Here is a 19444-nt window from a genome sequence, read left to right on the forward strand (position 1 = left end):
TCCTCATGTGACACAGGCTGGAGGGAAAGGATCACAAACATCTTCCCTTCTGTCTAATCCCGGTAACTGTACATACAGCATAGCTCTGCTTCAGCTGAAGGTACAACTTTGAGGAACTATTATGAAGTCCCAGTATAAATACCAGCTTTGGGGCGTTGAACTCAACAAAAGGAAAGATGGCTTATTTTGTAAAGACAGAAATGTTGGGGACATTTTTTCCTTGTTATTTTAATTTGTGCATGGCATGTGATTAGCCAGGAAAAAAAGAGAGATCGCATATTTCTATAAGAAGGGAGAAATCACTGGCACACAGCGCCCAGATGAGATACCAATGCCTTTGAGTAAAGCAAGGATGTAGTCCAGGGAAGTATTAAATCTGATGAACAGAGCAGCAATTTCAGTATTAATTATGGTGGTGGCAACTTCACCTGTGGGGAATCTTTTGCCCTCCCACCATTTCCATTACTACCAGTGCCATTCTTGATCCCAATATCCTCCTTTTGACTACTGTTGGAATCCTCCTCTGAGGTCAAGATAGTTATATTCCTTGCCCTAGCAGAAGCATCTTTACAGGCCTCCATATCAGTAAGGACAAAGCCAACTTGCACCCATGTTGCAGCTTTGCCATGGTTACCTGATAAGAGCGTGAAAGTGACAGAATAGATCCCGTTTTCCTTCTGCGCTTCTCCCCCTTCTGTGTATGTTATGTCCACCTGGAATTTCACTGGCTTCTGGAAGACAGCAGGACCCCCTGTGGACTTGTACTCTGCACGGAAACTTGTCTGTGAGATGACACTGTGACTGAGGCTTGGAATCTGAAAAAGGTTGGTAGAAGACAGTACAGCCAGTGCACAAGGGAAACAACTGCAAAATTCATAAGCTTCTCTGTTGTTTTTTTTTCTGGACTTGAATTTGTGATTATATGCTATCAAAGGGACATCAGGACAAGTAGCAGACACATAGACTGAAATATCCACAGGGACAATATACATACTTAGCCAACCACTATTCCTATCAATACATAAAACAATTTTGAGAAGCTTTCTGGTATGATCCAATATCTGTATCATCAGACCTACAGTAGGATTTCACAACTGACTAATTGTCAGGCAGGCACCAATAACAGGTATTGCCAGAATTTAACTTACTCTCAGTTTTTATTTATTGCTTCACAAAGGACAAGGTTTTCAAACACTCTCCTAAAACATTTGGAAATCTGGTTTCTAATTTAGGAGGAAATATGAGAGATGAGTTCTTCAAGGCGTCCTTCAGGACTTACTTATCAGGCTATGACAATACATTTAATTAGAAGTTATCTGTAGAGTTGATTGACAGAGTTTGCAGACCACACTGCATCTCACCCCATAGATGTGGGGGTATGCATAGGATCACCAGTATAAACAGTGGTGCGCACTACGCTAAACACACAAGCACAGCTAAACGCATGCAACCAGTATAGGAACATGGCAGCTTCAAGCCAACCTGATGTGGATTGTTTGATGGTTGAATGTTTTATGCACACTGTACACACTCTCTGTACACCAGCACTGTGTATGAACAGTTAAAAGAACTGTATTTTCATTTCTGGATGAAATTAATGGCAGCATCATAAAGACTAAAAAGGAGAATAATATTTTGTGGAAAAAAATACCAATTCAACAAACTATATAAGAAATTGAGCAGCCTTCTCTCAGTTCCATTGGAAAATAAGGTCTCCCTATGCTTCAGACATCCTTGAATTCAAAAATTGTGCAAATTAAATTCATTGTACTGACATTTTCCTTACTGGTACTTGCAAATTGTGAGAATAAGGACTCTGTTGGAAAAAAAAACAACAACAACAAAACAAAACCATTTTCCTCTGCTCAAACAGCAGACTATCCTGGATTGCAAATAAAGAGCATCTGCAACTGAGACTCTCGTCACTAGAGGAAATTATCATTCTGTCTGTCATAAGGAGTAGGAGAGAAGAACTAAAGAAATAAATGCAGACATGACAGATTTTTGTCTGATTAAAGTGATGGAGATCACAGCCAGGGAGGCCAAGACTTTTGCATAGATGGTGACCTTAAGAGAAGTGTGACAAAGTAGCAAATCACTGTCTTGATACTGTACTACCAGGGCACTAATTGCACTGAAATTCCAGGCACTGGCAACTTGGAGACTTCACCTTTCAGAAAGCTGAAATCTTTCCTCATCTTACATAATATTTTCTACAGTTAGAAATTTAGACAGAACATAACGGAGGCCTGAATCAACACAATACATAAATCAAATGCACAGAGCATGCACTTGAAGGAGAAACCCTGTCCAGTACGTGGCACAGTGAGCCCTGGATATGACCAGTGATATGGTCCCTGATATGACCAACAAGCAGCTTGACCGACTTACCGACAGGAAAGCGTGGACGATATCAGCCTTAATGGAGCTTAGTGGTTTGTCCTTAATGACCACAAAAATCTGTTCTTCTTTCTCCAGATTAATGAAGTTACCAAACCAGGATTTTTTGGCAAGCCTGACATGATGAAAAAGAAAGAGATGGTTGAGATACCTCCCAGATAGAAAAGATATATTTAAAAGCTGCACAAGAAACTATTGGTAACACTCCAGTTGTGGTATTAGTACAACAAGTAGCTCACAGAGTCTATGAAAACCCCACTCAGTGAAAGTTGTTTTAAGTAACAGTCCACACAGTGTTACTCTTGCGAGATGGTAAAGCCAACACACTAATTAATATGCCATATATGTAATTCATACACATGGGTCTCTCCAAAAGTAATGCCTCCTATTTATTTCCATACAGATACAAAGAGCACAACAACAGTATGTGATAGAGCAAATTCTCAGCTGTAAAATGCTACTTTTCAACACAGTCACCACCATTAGCTACGCATTTTCACTACCTATGAGCAAGAGCCTGCTTGTTGTGCTTGTGAAAATATGCATCAGAAGAGGTGCCCCACTGTTGTCAACACTGCTGAAACACACCACCTATCATTTATGGCTCTTTTCTACTGGTTGGCCTCCACAGGTGTTCAGCAAACATCAATAGATGTCATTGGGTGTCACTTTTTTTCCGCATGAAGGAATTTAGCGACACCCCACTGCTTCATTTGCACTTCCATGTCAGATGACATTCTGTCACACCACTCCTCTCCTGCCATTTATTGCACAGCAACAAAATGTAACTGAAAGGAAAAATGGGGCATGTGTATTACTGGGGGAAACTACTCAGAACTTAGAGGTAGCACCACTGAGAGGTAAGGCTTTGAGGGGAAGGAAGATGCTGTCAGACATGAGTATCACCTCCCTCAACCGGTTGGTCATACTTCTCTTGATGCAACCCAGGATATGGTTGGCCTTTTGAGACGCAAGTGCACACAGCTGGCTCATGCTGATTCTTTCAAACTGACATACCCAAATCCTTCTCTCAAGCCATTCTCTGCCCAACCTGTATCTGTGCTTGAGATTGCCCTGACCCAGGTGCAGGATTTTGCACTTGGCCTTGCTGAACTTCATGAGGTTGGCACGGGTCCGCCACTCAAGCCTGTCCCAGTCCCTCTGGACAGCACCCCTTCCCTCCAGCATGTCAACTGCACCACTCAGCTTGGTGCTGCCTGCAAACTTGCTGAAGGTGCACTGTTATGTGGGATCAGGTGCTAGCAAAGAAAAATTTAGGATGAAAAAGCCAGAGACAAAAAGATCTGCTTTGAACAAGTTTTTCACTCCACTTCACTGGGTATTTTATAATACTATGGCAAACAGTAGGCTTTCACTTTTAGGGGATCACCACTCAACAGAGCAAGACAATCTACAGACCAGCATCTCCAGGAAAGGAGAGCCATTCTGCACACAGGGTTGCTGTGCGCCCCAGCAAAGTGTTAAAAAGCTGGTTATGAGGAGAACCTCCTCCTGCAGCAAAGACACAGAATGAGGAAGGGCAGAGATGAAGCAAGAGAGAAGCATGGAAACACTACAACTCAGCTGTGCAAATAATCATTTGTGTCCACCCATTACAGAGATAAGAGAACAAAAGGATTAATTTGCAATGTGGTAAATCACAGCCCCCCACTCATTAAAGTGGGCTGGAAAAGTCACTCCCTCAAATATTCAGAGGCAGCTGTAACTAAACCAGCGAACCAAAGATTAGCATGGAGAGCAGTGAAGAGAAAGGGCCTCTCATTTAAATGGGTCGTTAAGGAGCCAGGGTTAGAGTGTGAAAGGAAATTACATACTAATTAGCTCATGTGTCTCACAGGTACCATAACAACTCTGCAAGCCCCCAGAGAGCTGGGGCAATAGCTCCCTGCATGTAAAGGGTCTATACTCATTAGTAAATTTGCACCTGGTTATCTATCTAAAATGTCTGGCTGTCTTAGGCTGGGATCTATCATAATACAAACAGGGCTTGACTGTCAGGACTCCTGGGGCCCAATGTATGTCATGCTCCTTGGAAGTTCAACTTGACAAAAGCATAAATATTTAACTGCAGATCTGCCATCTTAAAATACTAATTTTCATATTTGTATTTTTGCTATTGGTTTTGCAGGACCTTTATTTATAGTTCTCTTAATGAGTGCAGGTTAAGAGGGCCACAGAACACAAGTAGGTTTTCTCCTATTCAGCTTGGGAATTTGATCTGGAGTCTGCAGAGTGCAGCTGGGCTCTCTTCTTCAGCAAGGTTATCAATAGTAACACTGACTCTGGAAGACTCACTGATAGCCTGGGCTATGATCCAGCTTCCAAATTACTAGAATTCAGTACATAATTTTGCCCAAGTCACATGAGACAGAACAGATGCCAGTGGTCTCCTTTCTTTCTGGAATGAACTGGATCAAGACAGAGAGCACACGCACTCACTTTTCTCCTTGAAAATGGCTGAACTAGCTGTGCTTCTGCACAGAGAATAGGTCTGCCAAAGAAGAAGCCACTTCAGAGTGAAGCCACACAATAAGGGTTTCCCTCCTCTTGGGGTGTGCTAAGTACTACTGACTTGAATTAAGACAGGTATGATTCAAAGATCTCAGCAGCCTGAATGAGATGCTCTAGAACCCTCCAAAATCAGGCTACAAACAGTGAAAACAACCATTTTTTGTGAAGGCAAACATCCTAATGGGGAGGGAGACAGAAGATACATGGGAGGCTGGGTCCATTGGGAATCTAATCAGGTGTCCAGTTGATGAAAAAAATCAAATAGCTCAGTATGAAAATACAGGCAAGTGCTTTATTACTTCACACTGAAATTCCAACTGCTGAATGTTGTTCTGTTTTCTACTTTTGGAGTGCCTGACCGCACTGCCTCACTGCCTTCTCTGTCTCTGATTGCAGGGATCTGCAACCTCTCTAAGTCTACCTGATTGGCATAAATAACAGCATTTCTACTCAAGCAATTGGTGCTTTGCATGTCTAAAGCAGCTGGAGCTGTGTCTCTTTAAATGCCATCCCTAGCACATTTTCTAGGACTTTTTCAAATGAGAAAAAACAGCACTACCCAGACATGTCAAAGCACATCATCTAAACATCAGGTTTTGTTAAATGAGTGGCAGTCATTGAAGAATGCTGTACCAGATCAAGGACATATTTTTATTGCTCAGCCCATGAGGTCAATAGAGCTCTTGATAAGGATACCTTATTTCTTACAGAAAGGAAAAGAATAGCAGAAAAAAAAACAACAAACACCAAGACTTGGAAGTGGGCACCGAGCAATGAAATATCTACTGTTAAAATAAAATGCAGCTCATTATTTTTTATGACTTTTATTATGTTTACTGGAGGGTGCAGCCCAATTGAGCTCATTAATTTGGCAATTATACAGAAAAAGAAAAAAGGGCCCTAAGCTTTGACTTGCATCCAAACTGCCTCAAATGATAGGCACTACTTCATTCACCAGCTTTCAAAGGGTGAGAGGGAAGCAGAGAAGGCAATAAATTCACAGAACTTCAACCAACATACATGCACAAAGGTGAGAGGAGAGGATACAAAAAGAAGAAAATTAATTCAGTGATTTTTTTTGCTTTAACAGACTTAAAAATAATTGAGATGGGAATAAAATGCATTTATTCTGTCAGGACGTGTTAATATTTTGAATTTCTCTCATGCCTCTCTACTAGTACATGGTCTAAAACGTATTTTTGCTTCCCGAATTTCTTTTACTAAACTTTACTGTTCTTTACTCCTTCCTCTCCCATAGTCTTTATCACTCTCCATTCTGCACCATTAGGAATAGGTTGCACAGACTACATCAGTTATATGCCAGGTCTGGGGAAAGTACCATTATCACCAATTACAAAACTTTGGGCCTGCAATTTTTATCTACGACTCATGAATATTTCACACAAGTATTTTGATGAAAGGCCAAATTGCCTTGGTTGGCAGGGAAAGCCTATGGGCATTGGGTGCACAAACACAAGCTGTGAAAATAAAAAGGAATAATTTGGCATCTGTTGCATATATTAGGAAGTGTTTGGAGCAGCACTTTCTGGCAGGGACTTCCAAACCTGCCACGCAGTGACGCACATTTGTGCCACGGAATGGTTGAAATGTACATGGACTTTCAGGAACAAGTCTGGTGAATATGAAGCAGCTTCTCCACCACCCAGATTTGCTGTCCAGGATTAACACTTCACTTACTATCCCTGCCAAAGATTCCTCTGAATCATCTGAGCAGAGGCTGAGAGAGCATGCTGTCCTAAGGACTGAAGCTTACATGTGCTAAGAAAAAGATCCTCTACTGCAGTTAGTGCTAGTATAAGCCATTGACTGTCCTGAAGAGTGATGTGCTTGAGAACCAAATGAAAGAAGAGAACAAGATGTTCCAAGACTAGTAAACTCAGCAAGCCATGAGTAAAAATAAGGTGGTTACTGTGAGACTGTTTTATCACCAGCAGACCCCACGGCCATTAATGAGGTAGAGACTTTATCTCAGACCTTTAGCAGAGGGATTATTTTGGCATCTCAGTCCCACTCATTGTATAACAGGCTACAGTCTGATACTGATTCAGAGCAGAAACAGTCAACCTATGACATTCAGGCAAGGAAATGACATTGGTAGGTGGTGGAAAAGAAGTAGAGTGTTGGTAAAATACTTACTCTGGGGATGATTCTGGGGTTAAATTGGACATTTCCTCTGGTGTAGGTACTGGCCATGCACACACAGCAAAAGAGAAGAAGGGAGAAAATAAATCAATGAATCAGAACACCTCTTTTTTCTGGCTCTGTAACAGTGAAAAAATTGTGACATTGCACCACCCTTTAATTTGCCCATTGCCTCTGCAGACTAGTACTGACATTTAAAATCAGTCATGTGCCTCTAGATTACTGTATCTAATCAAGTGATACATTGCAAGGCTTGTTTTACTCTTTCTGAAATCACTAGAAAATCACAACCATCATGCCAATCTGATTGCCTGAAAACTTGTTTACTATTGCTTCACGAGCCAACTCTCACACTTCGTACAATGGGGCTTTATGCAAAGCTTCCTTTAGTCACAGAAAATACGAGGAATCCCTGCAGAATTTTCAGAGTACAATGTAAATGTATGAATTTCCCATGCCAGGCCATTTGCTTCAAAGTCCATCTGGCTGAAGCTCAGTCACTGCCCCTGACAATCACAGTCCAAAACCTGACTCATTTGTGCCTGTAATCCTGCTTTCCCAAAGGATCCTGGCACTGGGATGGCTGCTGATTATATCTGAGAACAGTGCATGTGACTTTGCATGCCCTTTGCCTGAATGCGAAAAGCTACCTGGATACCAAAGGAAACAATTTCGTTGATCTCAACACTTTAGAGACTCTTAAAACTAAGACAAAAACTTAAAACTAAAATCAGCCAGAAAAAAAAAAAACACTGATTGTATTAAGGCAGTTTTTATATCGATTACTGAAGGTGGTAAAAAAAGCACTAACTAAGATCAAACAAACTGTACATCAAAAGGACAATTTCAGCCTATCGTCACTGGACACCTTTTTTCAGCAGAAAGTTCAACCCATGGCTTCAGAGAGGCAGAAGAGTACAGGAACAGGTGAAATACCACAACTCTAGGTTTGCTGGCAAGTGCTAAAACGTTCTTGGATTCTAAGAACCATGTCAATGATATTAAGGTCTGTACTACTCGAGTGTGAAGAGGACTCAGGAGATGCTGCTGGAGTAAATGCAGTAGATCTACAGAGCCTGCTGACATACACTTTGAGCTAGCACTGCTTGATGCTATCACTCTTGTTTGCTGTACCTGTACTCAGTTCTCAGTGCATGAAATTTTTGAGAGCCAAAGAGTGGTATCAACTTGCTGCTGAATGGCTGCCCAAATGAGACCCACCCTGTACATCTGGACAGAGTACTCACCTTGCAATTTCCGGCGATGGAAGCGAGGAGACCCCAGGAAACTATTCTTGATTGAATTGAGCCGTGTCCTCCATGGCATTCCTCCAATGCTGGGGCTGGATGGTGGTGTTGGGTTGGGTGTGCCTGCTGGGCTCTCCTTTGGCGTATGGACAGGTGTCCCCTTGGGGGTAGGGAGGGGACTTCCCCTTGGAGAGGGGTGAGGGGTAACCTGTATGATGGGGATAGATTTGGTGCTTGGGTCAGTACTAGAAGGGAGTAATCTAATAGGAGACATAGGGTTGGTCTGCAATTTAGGAACAGCCAGCTGCGGGTTAAAGCCGGCAGCAGGCGAGCGGCCTGGGGCATTCTGCACAGGGCTGTTCTGGGAAGAGGGTGCGCCGGTATTGCTGGAAGGGAGTGGGTTGGATTTAGTAGACTGGAGTGGTTTTTCGGCCAATTTGCTCTTGGATGGCAAAGTCTGCGTCTTTGGGTTGGGCTGAAGTGCTGGCTTTGGTTGGAGTACATGTCCAGGCCTGGAGGCGTTCCTACAAGCATCAGGGTCCAAGGAGACTTGGGGTCGGGGAGAGAAAGGGAGGTCGGAGGTCTGAGGGGGGATGAAGAACTTTCTGATAGGCTACGAGACAGACACGGAGTGTCCATGCACATCAAAAACAGTGAAATACGCATAGAGCGGGCGAGCAGAGAAAGGAAAGTCAGAATAAAATCCATCCGAGTCACAAAGATGCATCATGTCACAAGGAGACACAAGAGATGGAGGTGAAAGGGTAGTGGGGGAGGGATTTTGCAAAGAAACAAAAACGAACAAACAAACAAAAAACAAAAAAAGACATGCAGTTAGCTGGGAACATGGCATCATCAACAACAGCAGCAGCGGCAGCAGCAAGAACAACAGTGTCATAACAGGCTTCATCATATTAACCAACCACGTGTCAGCAAAGGAAAACAACAGAAAGAAAAGTAAAACAAAGGAAAAGTAAAAAACAAAATGAAAGAAAGTAATCAAGAAAAAAGAAGAGAGAAATGTCATCTCTCTGGGATTGTTCTGATCGCCCTGCAGTGAGAGAAGCAAAATGCTTAGGGAGGTGAGGAAGGGGAAGAAGAATCACTGAAGCCACAGACAAATTGAGATATGCCAAGAATGGGACCACCTCTTTCAGTTCAAAGTGCCCATGTGCAAACCCAGTGGAGAGATGGAACTCAAAACAGGTGTGTGATACATAGGGAGTGGTAGGCGATACACAGAGCTTACTGCACACACCGGTCAGAACCTCTGTCCCTCCTCTTTGCCCCTGACTCTGGCTAAGGGACACATTGGCTGCAGCCATCCTTGCAGAAAGAGGGAGGAAAGGGGGAGTGATGCCATGTTGGCACCTGGCCTCCTCCCCTGGCCTGGACAGTTAAGCTGCTCAGCATCTGCTTGGGTCACACAGCGCCAAGACCTCAGCTTGGTGCTTAATTTGTGAATAGCTATAGCAAATATTTCAGAAAGGCCTGGAAAATTCATTTATCGGGGAAAAGATCATATTTCCCATCAGCCTTTCTGCTTCTCCTGCAACATCCCTCATGCTGTTGAAGGACAGCTTGATCATTAAGATTTCTCTCATACTGTTACAGCAGTATTTGACATTAAGTCCCAATTCTGTGAAAGGATAAGGGTGAGACCACTGTTTGTAAGATACAGGGTAAAAAAAATAAAAGAAAAAGATGATCATAGTTCACAGCCCATCACTGAGTTATCAACAATGGGATTATGACTTTTTTTCCCCCCCAAACAAGTACATTTAAACACGTTACAGGCATTTTGGGAAGCTGTTCATATGGAATCAGCGAACAGCAGTACACAGACTTGGGAAGACAGAAGCCTTTTCAAGGCACAGTTGCAAGTAAAAGTCACTTTTAAAACAAAACAAATGCCCTTACAAAAATACTGCAGTTAACACCCCAGATTACAAGTACTGGCAGGATTTTTACAATAGACATTACTGCTCAAGCTCTTTACCTTTGGTCTGCATTCGTGTTCTGATTTTTTACTAAATTATTAACTATCATGAAGCTTTGTCATCTTTATCACTATCAATATTAACCATCCTGAACATTTAGAAGCTCTGGTCAGGCAATGTCCAGATATGCCATGTAAATGTGACCTCATCTCACATGTCAGGTAAGCACACGCAGTAGTGAGTTTACTTTCTAGGCCTGATGGATTAACACAATGCTGCCATGTTTATAACTCGTAGAGATGTATTTAAAGCAATGTCTAAAATTGTTTCCACCAGAGCTTTCTATTTGAATAACTTAGGATTAAGCCATTAAAACTAAATCACTGCATCAAAACGTTTGTATTACTATTAGAGTTGTAAAGTTAAAATTGAGTTTGACATTTTGGTCCATACTGATCACTAATGAGAACGTAAGGGGAAAAGATGAAGAAAGTGGTTAATTTATGAAAGTCACCATCAGCATCTGACTACTAATCATTTGCAAATGACTTCAAATGATAAAAGTAAAAAACTGTTGATTGCAAATGTTTCCTTGCAATTTTTAAATCATTATGTGCAGGGCGATTTGAGAAACAAATTTGAGAGAAATAAGTCAAATTAAACTCCCATTTAAACTATTATGAATCTGAATGGGCACCCTTAATGACCACATTTCTTACAAAGAACAAGATCAGGTCTGCCTTTCAGCTGGTGAAATAGCCACCTACCAACCATTAGCAAGATCCCTTGAGATTTAACAACTCTTAGTTGCCACTATATTCGGTTTCTCATAGAACTTTACCTAAGCAGTGCACACAGTGATATGTGCATTTGATTTTTAAAGTATATTCTCTTTCAATAATCTAAGATGCTATTAGAACATAGGTAAGGACTTTAAAAGAATTTTTTATTCCAGCATTACCTTTTAAGCCACAAATCTGACCTACCTTAAAATGGTTATGAACTGTGGAAAATGCCATCTGGCTGCTAAATCCCTTTGAAGACTATTTAATCAACCGCCTATTAAGTAATAATGTTAAGATACAGCAACTATGGAACAGATCTTGTCATCCTTATTCTTTGATGTAGTCCTACTGAGATGTCAGAAATTGATCCCAAGAGATGAATTAATGAGATCAGGTCTAAGGTTTGCAGCTCTGGATGCTTATTTTATGTACGAAACTTTTTTTCCTCTTTTTCAGCACATTCTGCAGTGGTACAAGAATTCTCAGATATCTGCTTCATTCCACTGCCATTCAAGAGGTACAGAAACAAGAAAGGAAAGGAAATGGATCTTTAGTGGTTCCTGGCACACTAAAGACACAGAGGAGACTGCAAACATATTTCTGCCAGTTGCAAAATAGGGTAATCACTAAGAGGAACCCAGCATATGTTTCAGAAAACAGTTTGATCAAGTAAGGAGCTGGAAGCTTTACCAGCCTGTAAACTTACACCTGACTGTCTCCATAATACACACCTTACTGGGGATTTACAGTACTCTCAATTAACTTTTTACTCTCCCTTTAAATTTGCTGGTCCTCAAATTTGTGAAACTAATTTTGTTTGACTTTCTAATCCAATCTATACTGTGGCAAACTGAATTAAGTTGATTGTAGCCAGCATGACTTGACGTTCTGCTGTGGCTTGATTGAAAGTAGCTGTGAAGCAGTTTCTGATATATGGGCAGAAACCATGTCATATACAGAGCTCAGCTGGAAATAGCAGTGTTTAGTCACAACAGTGTTATTCAATGCACTTCTGAGATTGAAAAAGGACAGGGGCACAGTGAGATCCCCGAGGCACCTTTAATAGTGCAGGGAAAACGTATGGTAAATTCTCAGCTTGGATTTGTAGACAACATTTCCCTCACCACTTATGAAAATTTACAAGCTGCGAAGGAAAACCAAAACATCCCAGCTAAGAGCCATGGCTCTGCAGCAACAGATTTTGAAAAGCATCAAGCATGTGTGAGTGAACTGGACCAACGCATCTTGAAGCACAACCACTTACCCTTGGACTGCTGAGAGGACTGGTGGAAAGCCCAGATGAAGCTCCGCTGATTGACCGAGACCTGAATGGACACAATAAGAAAAAGGCCCTCAGAAAATGTAAGTAAGCAATAACCCTGAACACCAGCCACTGCAGGCACAGGCATGACTTGAGGAGAAGGAGGGAGACTGTCACTGGAAAAGCATGACTCTTTCCTCTCACTACTGTCACATTTCTCAGTTGTCCCACTCTCACAACAAAACTCTAAGAAATGCTGCTTGCTCAAAAAGGAAGCTATAATCCCTTTTCATTACAGGAGTTGCCACCTTCTTTTTGGCCATCGAGCCCTTGAAAACTACTGTATCTGGCCTGTGCAAGTGGAACTACTGAATTCAAAAAGGAGTGCCAAGACACATGCTGGTGCTGAGAACTCTCTCCTACACAGTGCTGGGGGTCACAGAATGAGATGTTCTGTCACAAGTAACATGGAAAGCCACCATGTGCACAAGGCAAAGAGGTAGGGAGTTCCTCCACATATTAAGGAAAAAAGCAAGCCTTCAGTACCAAGATACATAATTGTTCCCTACGCAGTGACTTCACATTGAAATCAAAGTTCACGCTGTCTCAAGCATCCCCAACTTCTCCTCCAAAAAAAAGCCAATCAATAGAGAATGAACTGCTTTTCTTGCTGACAAGGCCACCTGCACTGTAATGTTCTTACACTCTCTAGCAAAGGCCATCTAATAAAACTGTGAGCTGTAGACAACAGAACATATGAATGTGCTACACTAAAACATGCTGAAAGGGCACAGGCCAAATGAACAAACATTTCAGCAGAATAACCTTCCAGAATGAGGGCTGCCCATTTTAAGAACAACCTCCACATGACTCAAGCTGAGTAAGCCCCAGAGGTAGCTTTAAATAGAAAGAAAGTTGTCTTGAACACTGCAACATCTTAGAGCAGAGAACTTGCCTATGAACCTAGGTGGTCAACAACCACCAAACAACATGCCAGTGTAGCATGTCTAATAAAGTTTCACCTACACTAAGAGCAATGAAAGCAACTACTTGCCTTTAGGTAATGAATGTGAACAGGTAAAATCATGTAGATGCTTGGAAAGCTGACTGCATGTCTGCATGTGTATATACATATATTTAGAACTGATATGGGTCTGTTATATCAGTTTGTACATATGGAAATATAAAAGAAACTTAGACCATGAATTTTCACTGATTACTGAACTTTTAAATCTGTTTTAGAAGAATCAAAACATCTGTTTCTGATATGGACTCCCAGAAACTTATTCCTAAATAAATTTGAGTATTAAAGTTGCTAAAAAATATGTAAACTGCATAACAGGAAGTAGTTCCAGAGAAAGAGTAAGTTCAAACCGAACATAATGGTAGATCTTATTTTCTCTGTACCCTCTGCAGAAACTACTCACTGATTGCTTTCCTTTCATCTCTTTCCAGTTTGTCCATCACAGGTAGGTAAAACGCAGAAGCCCACACTTGGCATGTTTTGTTTTTTTTTCTTTCTTTTTTTTTGCCCAGATTAAGTCTAAATTTGCACCATGAAAAACTGGGGCACTCATTCTACACAGAATCTCCCTCCTTGTTCCCTGCCACAGTCTGCCCATGACAGTATGGCAGACAAAAACTAGAAGCTCAGTCTTGGCATTTAATTGAACTTAAATTTGCACCATCGTAATATGAGGCGCTCATAAAGGTTTATGCAAAGTAGCTTTAAAGGGAGAACTGTCTGCTCTGCTTTCAATAGGCTATTTTGTGTGCCTGTTCTATAACTGAAATAGCTGAGTGCAACGCAGATGTGTCATGCATATGGGAAGTTTGGTTAAAATCTTCCTTGTATGAGTCATCAGCAAAAACTTATTCCAAAGCGTAATTGACAAGACAAGCCTATAAATTACCTTGCATAAGATTTGTGAGGCATTTAGGTGCCCAAAGATGCAGTTAAACACCTATTTAGGAGTTTAACTACCACTAGGAGATGTTCCCACCAACACTTAATGATGGTGGGAAGGTCCTCTCTGACACTCACCTGAATTCCAGGATACTTGATTAAAAGTTCCAATCTGCTATTTCCTCTTTGCAATCAGATGTTTCCAAGTCCTGAATTTCCCCCTCCCAACCCCACTGCCTTCTATTTTTTTTCACAAAAATGATCACACACATGGAGGACAAAACATGGCAGTCCCGCCCTCCCAACTCCCAGTTCCTTATTGGAATCAATATTTGACAAAAGAGTTGTTGTGTACTGTGTTTTCATCCAGCCTAGGAGCCTGAGGTAGGGGACAGAAGAGAGAGTTAGTGTGATATCCTCCTAGAAATGCATTCAGTATCCACATGATTGCTACCAAACGAATTTTATTTCTGTTGCTGATTCACATGCAAAAAGATATAAGAAGTAGGTCTTAGGTCTTGCAGCAAATCTTAGTTTGTCCACACTGGAAATTGTATAAAGGAGCAGTAGGAAGAGTTTAAAGAACCCTGGGTTCACTTTAAGTTCTGGGGTGAAAAGAGAGTTGTACATTATCAAAACTTTTCCCTTTTACACTAACATGTTGATATGGAATATGACAGCCAGACCGAGCAGCTCTTCCCTGCATCTTCTCCAATTTAATAAATCCTGCAGAATTTACCTTTACAAATGTGACACAGTTTCCAAGCTAGCTATAAAAACTCAGAACAGTAGCAAATTCTATACTCCAGTACAAAAATGCTAGCAAGCAAAAATGAGAGATCTTTCCTCCCATCGAGATCACCCTAGCTAGGAAATACTGGAATTAACTCTAAAACAAACAAACAAACAAACACATGCACTGCTCCTGTATCTCAGTCAGGTGGACAGAACTGGGACAGGGCCAAATGAAAGTAATGGAAAGGTTGCATTATGCTGAAATGCTGCAATGAGAACAGAGAGAATTTAAATCTGCATCCCCCTCACCAGAAAATAAAGGTATGAAGCTGCACAGGCAGCAAATTAGTATGGCAGACCCTGGATGATCTCACATGTGTTAAAAGGAGAAAAATATGAAATCATCTCACATTCTTATGGCTACACACTAAGCATATTTAGCAGGAAATATCTATTTTGAGCAACCTCCCCAGAGGTTACTCTGCAGGCATTAAATGTCATTGGAAGTATTAAATCTATAATTATTCCAAAGCTTACTACTACTAGGAATCCATGAACATCATGTGTGACTCATTTTGCTCTGCGTTTTGCACTGCTGTATGCTTGGGCATTAGCTCAATGGAAGCCACCAAAAAGTTGTTGAAAAAAACAAACAGAAAAGTTAATGCAGTTGCTCAGAGAAAGAGCATTCCCTCAAACACAACTGCCGCTCTAGGGACCCAAGAAGACACTCAAGTCTCATCCACAGTGACATAATTGCTTTGTCAAGCATGGAGGGAGGAAATGAAAATAAATCTGTTTTTAGGGATCTAGACCCAAGTTCTAGGTAGGGGCAGCCACAGGGAGCATTCTAAACACAAGGCGGGTACTGAAGTCATTGTGGGCTATTCCTCCCATCTCAAAGACAGACGATAAGCAGAAGACAATCTGAGCTATGAAAGAAAGAGGCCAAGCACTGAAAAGAAATGAGCACGTGTGGGCTGTAGCTTGGATATGTGATGCCTTTATACCTCATTCAATTTGATACTTCAATTACAAGGACTGTTGTTTTAAAGTGAATTTTTACTCATTTCAGGCAGCTGCTATCATGTATGGCCCAATTTGTGTTAAATCAGTTAATCTCTTACTGGTAAACCCAAGGAGATGGAATCCAGTTTCCTGCTGGTTTAAGAGAACTGCCGTTTCTTGTGAGCTCTAAGAATAAAGGGCTGAAGCCTGGCACTGCTGAGGTGTAGGCACAAGAAGGAAGAAAAAGCAGCTGACCTGGTAACCGCCGTACACATATAGTACAGTGCAGAGCACCTCTACATAGCCCTTCACTCAGATTAATTTTCAAGTGCTTTAAACAGTGCATCAGCTAGTATACACCAGCAGAGTGTACAGGCTTTGCAGCCAGTATTAAACATTTGGCTCAGATTTGGCTTTTGTTTCCTCTTTGAATAACCACTTCACAGAAATTTTTCCTACAATAAAAAGTAAGTTTGGTACCTTGTTGCAGTCCCAGCAGAACTTGCTTTCATAGCACAGTTTTACTAGGATGCTGAATGCAGTCTTTTAGCTGGTCAAGCTGGAGCCATGCTTCCAAGAAGGGGAGCCTGCAGCATGCATGCAGCGTGCAGTAATGCATCTGACTCGTGCCCCTGGGTGAAATGCCTTCAAAATTTTGAGTTGGTTTGATTCTGTGCGTAGTTTTGAAAGGCGTAGCCAAAATATCCAGCAAATTTTTGTTTGTTTAAAGCATAAATTGGGTGGCATTTGATACTCCTCTTTGCTTGGATCACTCAAGTGAAAATAAAAATTGTAAACTGCAGTTTGGGGTATGAAACCCCTGAAATCTACCCAAATTAATAAGCAATAGTGAACATTCAGGCACTGTGTATTACATTTCAACGCTTCCAAAAAATACAAACTGTAGTTCCTTGCTTCCTGATGCTGATCTAAGGAGTAAGAATAGACTACTTCTAATGCTATTCACAGTCCCAAGTGTGCAAACAATACCAACCTTACTGTCTTTACATACTTCTGCTTATGTCAGAATGTCTACTCATAGTAATATCTTTCAGGAAGATGAAGCCTTTACAAAAAGCACACGATGATTTTTAACTGCAGGTGTTGATAACACACCTCTTCTTCCTTCCAGTATACAAAGAAGGTGATGCTAACCAGCACCACCATCCTTAACTGGCCAATCATACTACATCATAATCATTTATAAATGGTTTAGAAATCATTAATAAATCGTAAAGCACATTACAAACATGCTTTATTAATATAAATATTACTGCTGCTAATTAGCTTTCTCAGTTTGTACCTTCTCATAAGCTTTTATTGTAGTCTGTAGTGATCTATTACAACATTTTTATTAAATCATTTATTAATAAATATTCCGCTTACCTTAAGTATTTATAAATGGAAATTTAATTGGAAGTGGGACTGCATTTCTAATTGTACCTATATCCTCTTTGTTGAAAATTGAAAATAAAGAGCTTTGAAGATATATCTGTGTCTAGGGCCATCTGCTCACCTCCTAAGAAAATCTATACTCAAAAGAGAGAAAATACCCTGTAATTTTTTTTTTTTTAATAACACAGATGGGACTGAGCCTTATCTTAGGAAAAAAATAAATAGAAAAAGAAAAAAGGATAAATTAGGGTCAAAGTTAACTGGAAGGTATCAAGAAGATACAAAAAGCACCAAAAAGAGAAGGGGGAGATATTCTCAGGCATTTTGGTACCTACACAGTGTCTGAGATTAGTTCTGTGTACTCACAGACATTGAAACATACAGACAAGAGAAAAAAAAGAACCCCGGACTAAATTATATGGAGTGTAACTCCAACATAAAAGCACGCAAACACACACAAAAGCACCAAAAATGCTTCTTCCCACATCTCTCTCTGTCTCCTTGCTGAAAAGCCTCATTCTCTGAGCTATATCCACCTGCATTGTATTTGTAAAGTGCAAATGAAAAGTTTCTCTACAAGTCACAACAGGTCCCGCAACAGGAATAATCCAAAACTAGAGCTTACCCCAATGGATCAGCACTCGCCATCCTCGGAAAGAGAAAATGAAGAGAGAAGGCAAAGAGAAAGAAAGAGAAAGAGGGGGGTGTGGAAGCAGGTGGAGAGAAGAGTAGGAAAAGCAGAGTGAAATACTGTTCGGAGAACTGCATGGTCATAATCATTGCCACAGGTGCCTACATCTGCAGAGACCAGGAACACTAGGGGGACAGTTTGATTTACTAGTAAATAACTTTTGTCCTGCTCACAACAATGCAGACACACCCAACTTTGGCACTGGGGAATACGGAGAGGGACATTCTAAGGCTGTAGGAAAACCTTTCCAGCCAAATCCCAATGAGAGCAGTCAGCAGAGCAACGGGGTTCAGACTTCCTGCTGAATTTCTTTTCTGACTCTGACATAAGGCACAGTTATATCAGACTGTTATAAAGGAAACTGCTCTTTTTGTCCCCTTTTTGCTCAGTGTAGTGTCCCTCTGTCCCCCAAGCTGGCCTGGTAAGAAGTACTTTTTTTTTTTATTTATTTTTGCCATGAATGAACTGTGAAACATATTGGTTATTAAAGCATGCATTTCTGAGCCAGCTTGGGAGCCCAGGGTACAAGATTGTAGCTCAAGCTGTGAATCTGCTTTGATACTGGCTTAATAGTCATGATGGTCTTAGAGTCAGGAATTCAGATCACCTAGAGCATACCAGCTCAGCAACCCAGCACTTATCTCTGTGGATGCCATCTTGTGCTCCAGGATCTCGTTTTTCATTTAAAATAAATTCAGTCTCTGGCTCTTGAAGATTGCAAGGGAAATCTTTCAAATGTGAACAGAGAATAAATCAATGCTGTGCTGAAAAGAGCCCAAAACAGCAGCTTTAAAGGCAGAACGAATCTCTGACGTGTTGACTTTGATGCCAAGGGACAATCAAAAACTTCAAGACTTTTTTTCACCAGTAACCAAAGCACTCAAAATAGGAAAGAATAGTCAGGTTATCAAGTTTTTAGGGGTGTGGGTCTGGAAACTCAAGAAAGTATCACCACTTTTTCAGATTAAAACAGATTAATTAGGAATAAAGATCACCTGGTGTGCTACTAAACCAAATAATTTTTAAGTCAGATGTTGTGCTTTTTTCCTCTCTGTCTCTTTTTTTCTCTCTCTCTCCATTTTCAGTAACAGGCTCCCAAGCTGCCAGAGTTACCTCTGGCTGGGTGAGGAAAATCCATTTTCCACGAGACGGTCACCAACAGAAATGCCAAATTTAATATATGCCCAGTAGATTTCACAGTTTCCTGCTCAGTGCAACTAGCCATGCTTCCAAATACAAGAACATTGCAAATGCTGGGCTGGGCAACACAAGGCAGTTTTGAGGAATGTAAAAATTAAAACATAGTTAGAACAGAAAGAAAAAAGTTGTGCTATGCATCAATAGAGAAGTGGAAAGAAGCATTATAGTAAGTTCATGTGCT

General features: G+C 41.0%; 1 protein-coding gene across 16 annotated transcripts in view; it reads right to left on the reverse strand.

Annotated features, from left to right (window-relative positions):
- Positions 1–19444, reverse strand: part of BRSK2 (BR serine/threonine kinase 2) — a 291630-nt gene that overhangs the window by 20834 nt on the left and 251352 nt on the right. For 7 of the 16 annotated variants that reach the window (XM_072339334.1, XM_072339336.1, XM_072339335.1 and 4 more), the window contains 5 exons: positions 12332–12392; positions 8343–8550; positions 7090–7138; positions 2392–2515; positions 635–815 (listed from right to left, as the gene is read on the reverse strand). In XM_072339334.1, the coding sequence (XP_072195435.1) occupies positions 635–815; positions 2392–2515; positions 7090–7138; positions 8343–8550; positions 12332–12392 (623 nt within the window). Of the gene's footprint in view, positions 1–634; positions 816–2391; positions 2516–7089; positions 7139–8342; positions 8956–12331; positions 12393–17997; positions 18022–19444 lie in introns of all 16 variants that reach the window. The other 9 variants (XM_072339337.1, XM_072339338.1, XM_072339327.1 and 6 more) reach the window with 3 other exon arrangements.

The sequence above is a fragment of the Excalfactoria chinensis genome, chromosome 5 (assembly GCF_039878825.1).
Source record: "Excalfactoria chinensis isolate bCotChi1 chromosome 5, bCotChi1.hap2, whole genome shotgun sequence".
Taxonomy (NCBI): Eukaryota; Metazoa; Chordata; class Aves; order Galliformes; family Phasianidae; genus Excalfactoria; species Excalfactoria chinensis.